The 12666-nt window shown below is 43.2% G+C and overlaps 1 protein-coding gene across 1 annotated transcript; it reads right to left on the bottom strand.

Annotated features, from left to right (window-relative positions):
- Window positions 1-6: 6 nt before the first annotated feature.
- On the bottom strand, window positions 7-10059 carry LOC104123135 (argonaute RISC component 4). Its single transcript, XM_009635352.2, has 17 exons — window positions 9896-10059; window positions 9146-9266; window positions 7881-8062; window positions 7337-7473; window positions 7107-7241; window positions 6851-6938; window positions 6253-6400; window positions 6052-6171; window positions 5689-5817; window positions 5392-5525; window positions 4416-4600; window positions 3952-4111; window positions 3062-3377; window positions 2681-2815; window positions 1789-1890; window positions 1365-1564; window positions 7-1258 (listed from the first exon to the last, which is right to left on the bottom strand). The coding sequence occupies exons 2-17, from the start codon at window positions 9248-9250 to the stop codon at window positions 1150-1152; spliced, it is 2385 nt and encodes a 794-aa protein (XP_009633647.1). The 5' UTR covers window positions 9251-9266; window positions 9896-10059; the 3' UTR covers window positions 7-1149.
- Window positions 10060-12666: the final 2607 nt, after the last annotated feature.

Below are 12666 nucleotides of genomic sequence, written 5' to 3' on the forward strand. Positions count from 1 at the left end.
CCCTACACGTAACACCCAGTTTCCAAGCTTATAAAAAAATGTTGTAGACAGGACACCAACAGTGAATATAAAACAGTTAAAAATAATTCTTAAAAAAAAGCATGGAAGTGCGTCTTTTCTAATGAGTTTCAGAAACTGCCGAATTGTGTGTTCGGAAACGACACGAGAACATTGGTTAAACTCATGCACAATCCTCAGCTAGAAAATTACACTGTTGGGGGGCTTAAAAAACAAATATTTATTGCCAAAGTTAAACCTCCTATGAGAAAAAAGTTTTAAAATCACTTAGATTTATCAAACCACACAGCAGCATAAAGTGGGCACTTTTGTAAAAGTCTGCAAAATACCTAAAAGCTAATTTTTTTTTTTTTTTTTTTTTTTTATCATTTTTAGAGGGGGAAACGATGGTTCAGTACTTGTTAGGATACCATGGCAGTATTATTTGTAACCATTACAATTAAAATCTACTGACAGGCATCGCTATCTGGTTATATTACACATTCACAGAACAAGAACCACCCATCTGAACTCGCAGTATAGTGCAATTGCTTTGCAGCCGAAGTCTGCAGAGATTAAAAAGATAATTAGGAAAACCGACAAAAAACTGCAATACCTGTGAAAGTTATGTTCGTTAAAAGGCATTTACAGTAGTGAAGTCTAAAATCTCCATTAAAAAATCTATGGCCCCACACAATAGAACAATTACATTTCACTGGAGTAAAACGTTTTGCCGTAATACGCATACTCACGAAGCAGTGCATGAAGACAGGGAATCAGTCGTCATGATAAACTCACGGGATGAGAAGATAACTTAAAAACGATAGCTAGCAAAATATTCAATAGAAACCTTTCGTGCCAAGTCCTTTAAAAATTTCAGGATGATCAGCCTTTTGCGCTTTGAGGTAAAAATTCAGTCCAATGCATCAGAAAAGACAGTCTATGAATTTCTATTACATAAAATAATGAAACAAATGGCTCAATTGTGTTGGTGCATCAGACATTGCTGTGAAGTACAGATTCAGTGCGACTGTTCAGAGCTGCTGGTAGCGGGCAGTCTGAAATAAACTGGGCCCTAGCCATAGCAGTAGGCATTCAAAACATTTCAGGACTGCACGGGTCGTTGGTTTTGCCTCATCTTCCCAGATGCTCTCAAGCAAAATACATCGTATGCTGAGTGTCATGGTGGATCTGCACTGCCTTTGCCAGAGCCTGAGGATCGCGGCCATTGCTCTGTCCCGACACGTGGCTGCCTTCAGCACTGTAAAAACGCAGACACATGCAGAGAACCGTGAACAACTGGGCCACGCAGCCCATAATTCGGGTCCGTTATCTGGCCACCAAGACGCCGAGGCACAGTTCCTTACCTGTCATGATCCTTGTCCACGAGATGGTACCTGGCCCTAAACGCTACCAGCCTGGCATAGTATGCAGGAGCTGGAATAGAGACGGATCGCGTACACCGGACGTACGTGTGACACAGCTGGTACGTCAACAGCTGTAGTTCGTCTGCAGTAAAACAGTTGTCATCCCACAAGACCTGGTAATGGGAGGGCCGGCTGGTTCCCTGCGGAGAACAGATGAGCAGTCAGCGGGAGAGCATCAGACAAAAGCAGAGGTGGTACCTGAAGGTTGTACCTTCCGTCAGCGCACTGAGGAGTAAGTGCCAACCAGGCACTGAACCAATGCGACTGTAGGTCTGCCAAGCTACAAATAGAAGCAGCGTTACTCATCAGGACAACTCTAAGGATTTAGTCCCATAGCCCGAGCACAGCAGAGCTGAAACGTTACCTGAATTCCTGCATGGCTACAGAGGTAAAAGTCGAATTCAGAAGGATGCGTGATCGTGCTGTCCACGGTAGTGCCTGCCGGTACGTTGCCGCTCTTACCCACCTATTGAGGAAAGTTTATTATTAGCCCATGGGTTTGGTTTTTTTTTTGGAAGTGACCCAAAATACCTCCTAAGGTAGGTTCTACTCAGAGCTGTTTGAGAATTTACTGCTCAGAAAGGTGGAAAAATGCGAAGGTCGTTTACAGAGGAGGAATGAAAATGTGCTCTGTGAGTTCATTTTTAGAAATTTCACCAAATCCAACTGGTGTGTCATCAGAGAAAAAATAAAATACTTGCCAGTAGCATTACAATTGCAGAGTGGGATCAAGCCTACACAAGTCATTCAGGATCTGAAAATGTAGGTTTTCCAAAGTGAATTTATTTCATACCCTTGTTTGCACTCACACCCCAGAGATCTGTATTTTTCAAGCAAACCTGAGATCAAGAACTTTCCTAAAGAAGGTTCCTTAGTCGGCTCGTGGATTTGTGCCATAGGCAAGTCTTACAGATGCATCTAGAGACAGAACAGGCAACAAACTGAACAACCAGTTCCATTTATAGTCAGGAATCCCAGACTATAGCTCCAAATACACAAATACAGGGATACAGAGCACACCTACTCCAAGAGGGGCTGGGAACAAGCTATTCCATCTGACCGCTTGATCTAGAGCAGTAAAAAAAGGGGGGGGAACTGGTTATTTTGGTAGAGAAAGCACGTTCCTGCACAGAACTGCTACTGCTCGTACAGATTAATGCAGTTTTGGTGGGCAAGATGGCTACCGCCCCACTCAGCCAAACAATCTTACTTCCCTGTTGCCATCACCTCCTCCTTACGTAGTCAACATTACTTGCCCTTTCAGTCTTGTCAGCACAGAACAATCTGGTGTGATGCCTTTTCTGCACAACAATGTAGGTTATTCCGGGTCTATAATCTTCTTCCAAACTAATACAGGCCTTCCGGATTGCTATCAGTTCTGGCCAAGCTACCTAGAAGTAGAAGATTTAACGATTAGGTGCTGAATTCAGTACATACAGTATTATTTTCATATTTTCCATGTACAAATGCCACTTTGTAACGAACGTGATCAGACAGGATAACTGTACATTGTGCTTGCCCAGGAAAACTCAGTGAAACTATTCATTGTCCCCTTAACAAAGGCAACCCACACAAATATACGTTATTTTCAAGGGCCGATCCCTTTTCACAAGCACCAAGAAATCATCAGACAATACCTGCTTCATCTGTCCTTCTGATACTCCCCCTCTGTAGTAGATGATCCTTGTGGGCTTGAAACGAGTGGATTTGTAGAACTGAATCAATAGTTCTCGCACCATATTAGTCAGGTCCTGTATCACCTCCTGACTGTACAGCAACTCCTGGGAGGTCTCCTGGCGGGAGGTCTGCACGCGCACCGTAGCGCAGTAACGGCTAGGGTGGCCATCCATGCTGCCTACCACAGCAGCGATGGAAGGCTTCTTCCCGTCCCCAGCAGGAGGGTGAGTGACATCTGCTCCCAAAAAGATCACTGGCTGCTGGAACACCGAGGGCCTGTTTAATAGGATTAAGGTTTAGTAAATAATAACAGCAATAATACAAAGAAGGGGGGTGAGGAAGGAAAAAAAAAAATCCAAACCATTCAACAGAACTAAAACCCCGTCAGACTCTTTAAGGATGAAGTTCTCTGCCTCAAGCTCTTACAGTCCAGTCAGAACAGCAAGTGAAAAAGAAAGGACCAAAGGCAAAGTTACAAGCATTTATCACAAGTCACTCTTCCTCACTCCTTTTCCTTCAATTTGGTAGGAAATACAGTAGGCTTAAGGAGGTGGCAAGAGGAAAAGGTAGACTGAGCGAGCCCAGGGGCAGGAAAGAGAGACATGGACCCAAAAAAAAAGCCTTGGTGAGCTTGTTTCCGCACACACTGCTGGATGGCTCTAAAACTAGAGCTGATCCTTGGCACAGGGCGTACTAGGCGGATTCTGAATGCAGAAGCATCCTTCTCTCTCCACTTCAGACTGTGGGTATTTCAAAAGCACGTAATATTTTGAAAAGTATCGAACAAAACAAAACGGCACCATTTTGCTTGACAACTCAGACTGCAAGGAGAGCTTTACTTTAATCTCACCTTTGATGAGGTACAAGCACATTGTTGATTCCTCCAAGCTTTGCATTTATCTTCAGACACAGGTTGGACAGCGTTTGCGGTGAGGTTTTTACCACATTCTTTACCTGAACACACTGAGTGGCCATTCCTAGAAGAGTGTCACCAACTCGCTTTACTTCAGCTGCGACAGAAAATTAAGTTAGTGGTTCCAGTTATCTGAACAGGCAGAAGTTCCATCTGCTTTCTCCTCCCTCCCCCTCCCCAACGTTAACATAATTCAGACCCTTAAAAGTTCACCAACAAAGGTTCAGTTTGCTCTTTGCTCATATCCAAGTTACTCCAATCAGGCCTAACAAACCCACCTCCAAAACCAGCGTTTAAATGGAAGATGCTGCCTGCTCTGTCTCCTCCCCACTGCTGAAGGGCACAATAAGATGCCCACTTGCCGTACAACTAATTAGCACTTTACAGCCTCTTCTCCATACCATATACGGGTGTCTTGCCGGGCAGAATCACCACGATCAGCTGCAGACCAACATAAGTCAGTTTTAAGTGTTTAAACATGGGCTCCACGCTGTCTGCACCCTGGGCGTATTTGCAGAAACAGGGCTGGCCTTGGATGGGCATCCCTGCATCCTTGGAGATCTTGCGCAGCTGGTCCGTAAAACTCCTGTAAATGAAATGCAAATGGCTTTGTCCTGGCTTTTTCACTATGTTTCACTTTGCCGTTAATTTTATCAACAAGACGTAAGCCATTTCAGCTATTTCACAGCACTTCCAATTTGACACTACGGTAATTATTTTTTAGCAATTCTATCACTGTAAGACACTTGCTAATAGGGTTCTAATCCTGTTTGAGGCCATCTCATAAGCCTCTGTTTCTGTAATTTCAGAAGCCTTGGGGAAACAAACACGCATTCGAGTTGAACGTTCCGAGGCAGATGCCCAAGCTAACGCTGATGCTCTGGTAGATTTTTTTTTTTACTCATCCACCAAACTTACCTGAGCATTATTGCAGCCATGACTTTTGCCAAACATTCCAGTGGTTAACACAACCTGTATCTTTAGGATTCTATAATTTGTAGGACAGGGGAAAAAACGTGGTGTTATGTTGCCTGGGAGGTAGCAAAGGTTAAGAAAAAAAACAGTTCAGGTCTTAGAATGAACGACCATCACTGGTTATTCGTAAAAACAACAGAATGCAAGTGGAATGCAGTCTCCAGAGCAGGGAACAGCCTCAGTGGCAAGGGAATGAATACTTTTCCTAAGGGAATGAATACTTTTCCTAGCTGGCAAATTAGGCTATGAACTTTGTCGTAGTGTCCTCCCAAACTGTAAATATTTAATACACTGCAAAACTGTTTTTTCCTCTTTTTACCATTAGGCGAGTTAAAATCAACTTATATTGTGTATCACCTTTCAGAAATATGAGGAAAATTGACTAAATAGGAAAATACTTACTTTAGTAAGTCTTCCCTGCATTGTTTTTGAGGAGCAAAACAGGCAACAGCCCAAACTTTAATCTCAATGCCAGCGTAGAACTGTTTCCCTCTCATGTCCCACACACCTTGGTTTGGTGTGGCCACAGTCTTGTTCTGGGCAAAAAACCAAAAGCAAATGAAAAATAAAATGCTGCTTTGTTTTGACTACAGCTGAACAGTGCTCATACAAAGGAAGCCTTATGACAAGATATGGGGAACACTTTGTGAATTTAAATAACCTCAGGAGAAGGTATTTTACAAGACATGGAAAACTCACCCTGCCTCCGTACTGCAGCATTGGTGCTGGCAAAACTCTGCCCGTCAGCTCTGTCATTTCATTATGGACAACAATACCAAACTCCTTCAGGTATGGATCGGGTCCACCAACCATACTGTTACTTTTCACCTGGTGACAAGAGAAGTATTGATGTAACTACAGCTAATGCTTCAGGTGGCTCTGTCCTCTTTGCCACAAACAGGCTTTCTATTCAGGAAGATTTGTTTTAAAGAAGTCAGATTTTTTTAACTTCTGCGGTTCTTGGTCCTTCTGCTTACACATGACACATGCTACAGTGCTTCTGGGAGAGCCGTAAGAAGCGTCAAATGCAGACTGTTTAGCTGGAGAAATGACGACACTTACGAGCCTGCTGATTTCTTCCTGCCGGTCCGGTGCAGATCTTGCAGTTGCTTTTATCATCGTCGATGTCTGATTGTCCGTTAGCTTCTTTATACATCTCTGGCCTGCCACTATGTTACACACCTACATGGGAACAGCGAGAGGTGGCGCGATACCGTTTAACAGAGGACACACCGCAGCGCCAGAGAAAGGTACGATTCTTACCTCAAGCGGTAAGTACGTGTGTTTCTGTTCCTGTCCTACTTGGAGACAGGGAAGGTGAGGATATTTTAGCTGCAGGCTGTACTTCTGCTTAAAATACTGAGCTACTGTACACTCCATAGCCTGCCCATTTTCCAGCTGCAGAGGAAACCTATAAAGGACATTTGTTCTGGTTAGACTTTCCAAGTTGGTTGGTCTTTTTTTTTTTTTTTTCTTAAAAGGAAAAATGGTATGGAAAAATCTATTCCAGACCAGAAATGCTTATTTTCCTTAGCTACTCTTTATGAAAGAGTATCTCTTATTTATGAAGAGATTTTATAGACGATACACTAAATTTTTCATAACTATTGAAAAAATTATAGCCTTTTATAACCGTATTTAAAAGTCAGGATATAGCTTCAGTTTTCCTGTGCTGCAGGAAATAAAGCACCAGTCTAAACCCACACTGTTCCTCTACTCCACTAAGACTAAACATTCTTGTAAAGCCACACAGCTGCTTCACCTCCAGAATCTTGCATATATTCTTGCATAAACAATATAGCTCCTATATCTAATAGGGGCAAGATCTTTAACAATTGTCAGGACATGCTTGTATACGTACGTCTGATGACTGGCTGGTCGCCGAGTAACATTGCAAACTCGGTATTTTCTCTTCATCTGGCCACAGTGGGTAACCTCTACTTTTAGACCTGAAAACGCAACAGAAAAGTAATTTAAATAAATGCAGGCACAGGAGTCGCCTTTGAGAAAGATGAGAGCAAAAAGGAACGGGGCAGCCTCCCAAGTGCCCTGCAAATTTTCATCACACGAGCAGGTTTCCAGTATTTTGTTGCAGCAGCTTTAGAATAAGCCTTTACCTCTGATTTCTTTGGTAAATTTGACACGCTGGGAGTCCGTGAGAGGCTTGGTTTGTTCATTGATATTCTGAATGTCCAGGACCTCACACATGAACTCAATGATAGGCTGCGCACGATAGAAAGCAGTTGCTGACACTAAGATTAAAAAAAAAAAAAAAAAAAAAAGAGGACATTTAATTTAGAAGCAGCCAGAGCTCCTTTACATCGCTGAGACAGAATTTCCTACGTACCATCAATGTTGAGCATCATGTTCCACATGGCGGGCCTGACTGACTGGTGGAAACCAAACCAGACCTCTCTGCCACCACCCAGAGGGTGGTAATAACCTTCAGGGGGGGAAAAAAAGGAGCGACCCACAGGAGTGTACCTGAAAAAAATATACGGAAATTAATATTTTGATCATTCTTTTCTGATACACCTTTTTATACTCATGCTCATAGTCTTTAAAAGCACAGTACATTTCTACAGTATGTTAGAACTGTTAGAGCTCGCTTATGGCAAGCGTACAAAGCCTTTACCGACAGCGCAGTTGGAAAGGCTATAGCAAATTCCTGTTAGAAACATGACCAGCAGGTACAAGTCCTCAGTTCAGATCAGATTTCCCTATTCTAGTGCAAATTTGTAAGGCAGGCGTTGAATTACAACAACCGCATCCTTCATCCCTTCCTCCGTAGGCAAGCGTAATAGCAGGAGAATAGCAGCAAGTAATAACCAACGCAAACGTTAAGACAGGTATGAGATTAAGCCAGTCAGGAAGGCACCGGAGGTACCCACCTCATGGAGGGAAGGTGCCGCGTGATTACGTCAAGTGCCTGTACAGAATCTTCAGGAACTTCATTCAAGTGCCCTGCCAGAGCTTCCAGCAGCAACTGCAGGCTGACGACGGACACCCACTGAATGGATACTTTGAAAGTCTGGTCCTTCCCCTCTCCTGGAAGCGTCACCTCCATATCCACCTGACAGAGTCAGAACAGAACGGAGCACGAGCTTTTGTTATGGATGGGAGACTATCACAACACTAATCAACGTTACGTTTTTCTCCTAGGTATCCTTTAAAGCTATATTTTTGATGATTAGTTTGTGTAATTACCTTAAAATATTACAGATGGTTTCCTTAGGATTTGGAAAGCTTGTAATTTAGCCATCTGAGAAACTGCACAGAGGTATCTTTAAGTGTAAATTTTAAGCAGTAATTAGTACGGTGACATCAAAGCTCTGGAGAACCGTGAGTCATATTTTTTTTTTAAGTCAGCCAATTAATAGCAAGATGTTTTGTGAACCAAAGGGGAAGGCAAAAAACCTTTTGGTTAAAAAGACTCACTAGGAAACGCAAATCTCAGAGTTCTAGCACAGTACTCGAGATTATTCTCACGCACCATCAGCCCAAAGCGTACATGTGAACCCATTTTACGTATTCCTCATGACACTGTACCAGCAACAACCAGACCCCTGGGGAGAAGAGTAGATGGGGATGAAGTTTTCTATCAGGACTGGTTAATACAGATTGCAATCTGTTAGAGCCAGGGTGCTGGCAAGCACGGCCCAGAACACGGAGGGCCAGTGCAGCTGATCTAGTTGTTGACAGTACTTGTGCCACACGTTCTTATGGAACGGGAGGACGTATCTCAACCGTGCAGCCAAACCAAAACGGCGTATTTGTCATCTACAACTACTTTATCATTTAGCAACAAAACAAGGGCTAGAACAGAAAAAAAAAAAGACGTTTCTATCAGGGTGAAAAAACAAAACAAACAAACAAACAAATCTACTTGCAGCTGGAAGAGCGCAACATACTAATTGACACTATCACTGATAAATCCTCCAGCTGAAGAGCTGGGAATTAGAAACCCGGAGACGACAAACTTCAGTAAAACACCAGCAAGTTCCTAGAGATCCCTGACTGGCACTGCCTGTCATTTCCAAGACTACACTGATACATGTGACAGCATTTTGGGTTTATGTCAATAAAAGGACACTCTTCAAACGACATTGTAACAGTTTGCCCAGAAAAACTTAAAACTGCTTATAGTAACACTCACCCTATCCCGGCCGATAGGTAGCGGGTGTGCAGTATACATGTTCCGTTTCCCATCGTATCCAGGCTGCCGATCACCAAATATCTGCATCTTGAAGTGTCTCACCATAGTATCCACCACCTCTCTACAGAGGGATTTATTGAGTTAGGTTGAAGGACAGAAAATCCAGCAATGGTCTTACACAGTTTAAAATGCCTTTTTCACATTTTCTTAGGTGAGCAAGGTAGGAGAAACAACAACGCACTGGAGCATACCCAACTCAACACCAGGAGTTTTAAAAGTCACCTCCAGATTAAGACAGCTTAGTTTCAACATACAGGTGTCTGTATGCAAGGCAGGATTGATTCTATTGACAAAGCATCCACACGCGGACCCTAAAACATTGGCATCAATCTGCACGTGGAATTCCCTCCCCTCGGCTGCTAACGCACGTTTGCGTAATAGACTGCGGGACAATTATCAGGGACATTCACTTGTAGACTGGAAAATAAAACCAGCTGTAGTTCAACACTCAGTACGTTTCCTAGAGCCTTCCAGATTACAGGCCAATTGCCAAACATCGTCATAAAAATAAGGAGAATATTATATTATAGTTCTCTGAAAAGCAACTGCTAACCATGGTATAAACATTAACTGGCCTCCAGCAGATGAAGAATTTCTAGGTTTTCTTAAATCGAGGCACAAACACTCTTTTAGGTTTTCTTAAATCGAGGCACAAACACGCTTTCATTTTTTTTATTAACCAACTCGTACCTGTTCACTCTTCGGGGGCGTTTTTCTGGTTTGATATCCACATCATAGTGATAAACATCAATCTTGGGGATCTGAACCTGAAAGTGGTTGGCTAGGAGGCGGATGGGTTTCCCAACAGTTCCCAGGCCTGGGCGACGGGGCGGCTGGAAGAGGCTTGCCGGGGGCCCTAGGGAAGTCAAATCAATACGCGTGAGATGCGGCTGATCCGCCAGCGCAGCAGCCTTTCAGGCGTACTTTAGGTGACTTTCTGACAGGGCAGAAAGAAATCTTAAGTGGCTTTCTGAGGCTACAAATGGAGGCGTTCCAAGTGGCTCACAGCCTTCCAGCTGCTCAGAACTTCCAGGTTAAAAAAAACCAAACGAGTTCCCTAAAGCATATATAGGTTAGTGCCACAATTAATTCTCAAAATGTTGGTGATATTTATTCCTGGCTGTGGTTATGAACTTGACAGAGCCCCAAGATGGAATGCAACCATTTACACGTTACATATTTTTACACAGTGTAAAGGTAAATATATTCCTACCACTACTTCTAGAACTAGCCAACAGCCACACGAGCCACGCTTTTTCACTATTTTCACTACAGGCTTAAAGTTGAGATGTTAACGATCATCGCTCTTGGCATACTTAGGACATACATCCGCAATTCTTCTCTGAAAATTGGTATTATCTGAAAACGGGCAAAAGATATTTATTATTCTAAACTAAAACCACAGTTCTGTATTGGATCTAAGCTAAAACAGTTTTGCCGTTTCCTTAACACATCGCTTTTGTTAATAGTGAAATACTTTTCCCCTAGAGCACAATTTCAGCCAATTTAAAAGTCCAACACGAAGAACGGAGTGAGAAAAGGTGTAGGCTTTCTTCTAAAAAGAAGAGTAAGGGAGAAAGCCTAAAGACAGGTGCAGACTCCTAACAGATGTGGAGAAGATCATTTATTTCGACAAAAGTAAGAGCTTCAGGAACAGTTCTAAGGAGGAAATTATTAGAGGCTTGAAGAAGTACTCACACGCAAGCTAGTCACTGGTTAAGTCTTGAGTGAACTTCCTCAAAGTGTTAAGATCTGAGATACCATGTTAACAAGATTAAACAGACTTTTTTTTTTTTTTTTAAATCTACCACAGCCTCAGTTGACACACCACACATAAAGCAAACCAAATGAGTGTATTTTCATGGGGTTTGTCTTCATCTGCCAGTGCTTAGTGTGATCAAAGTTTCTTCCCCTCTGTTGTAGAGCAGCAAAAGGGGGGGGGGGGGAGAATGTACTACAATATAAGAATGCAGTAATAAAGCAATCATAAAACTTGGGGCAAATTTAGTATCCTAAGACTGTGTCAACCTGCCAGTATCCATTTAACTCAAAGGCTCACAGTTCATACCAGGAGGGAAGAGAAGTAGATAAGCTGTGGGAGGATGAACCTCGTATTTGGGTACACTTCAGGGTGCAGCAAGAAACTTTAACGCAATCGTAAGCTAAACCCAGGGCGAGTTCTAGGAAGCCTTTTACACCGGGTTTATAAGCAGCCCAATGGCTACTACATTACCAACTAAAGTTACTGGGCTGAGGACACTAACCCCAGAACATTTCTAAGCAGAAGTAACACTGAGAGCATGTAAGCAGCTGCAGCCCACTTGACACGTCAACTCCCCAAAGGCCCACGGACATCCCACGTGACGCCGCGGGCTCCGCACCCACCTGACTAATTGCGATCTGTCCAGGAGGACGTAGGTAAAACCGTGGTGAAACTGGTCGCGGGGTACAGTTAGCACTTTAAAAAAACTACAGCTGTCTTGACAAGCATGAATCAAGGGCAATCAAAATTTGCTGTGCTTATTTGGATACTAGAGAGATGATCCATTAATCCCATGCTAATTAGTCTGAAGTAAGTGCAGGCACTGACCTCCTGCAAGAGATTAAATGACAACTATATTTACCCATTTTCCTCTCTCGGTATTGACAAGTTTTGCAAAGAGGCATGGCAGTGCTGACCTCAGGGGGTTTTGATCAAAGGAGATAAAACTTTTATCTTCTCCTTTCTAATGTTATTTCTCAGAGGATTCCAGAGAATAAGTCAAGAACTGTTTTCCCATTTGAAGCCAGGCTGCCCTGCGAGTCACGCTGATTTTTATCAGGATTTTTACCTCATCGGCCTGGCTCGGGTTATATGTGCTGTTAAGTCTTTTAATTTCTTCTCTCTCTGTCGATTACTAAGCACCCTCAACCAAGTTACTTCAGACAGGAAGCAGTTTTACAACACTAAAAGAGGATCTACTTCTGCAGTCGGGAGTCGGAGAGGACACACTGCACCACAGACATACAGCACCCTCCCAGCCAGCCCTCCGCTATCTTAACATCTGCACTCTCCTGGAGTTGCACCTTTGTGTCAATAAACATTTCCTACCGCACCAAAACGGACATTATTTCAATTACAGCAGTAGTCTGAACAGGAGCTTGACGGGTTAAGACGTGCAGACCACTTAAGTCAAGAAAGACACCTTGCAGACATTTGATAGAAGAATAACAGTGGAATAAGACAGCAGTAAGAAACTGCCACATGCGAAATACCACCGATACTTCAGAAAAGTTTGATAAAAAAATAACATCCATAGCTTCAGAAATTATCGCCTTAGACTCTCAGTAATGGCTTAACGTCAAAACCACAACTTACTACCGTACAGCGTCCAGGGCTCGCGTGCGGGGAGCACGCTGCTGTGCACATCGCCAGACCTGCGTGCGTGTCCCTACCCGCTCGCCACCGCTATCCGCTCGAG

The sequence above is a fragment of the Egretta garzetta genome, unplaced genomic scaffold (assembly GCF_000687185.1).
Source record: "Egretta garzetta isolate BGI_Z169 unplaced genomic scaffold, ASM68718v1 scaffold443, whole genome shotgun sequence".
In the NCBI taxonomy this organism is placed as follows: Eukaryota; Metazoa; Chordata; class Aves; order Pelecaniformes; family Ardeidae; genus Egretta; species Egretta garzetta.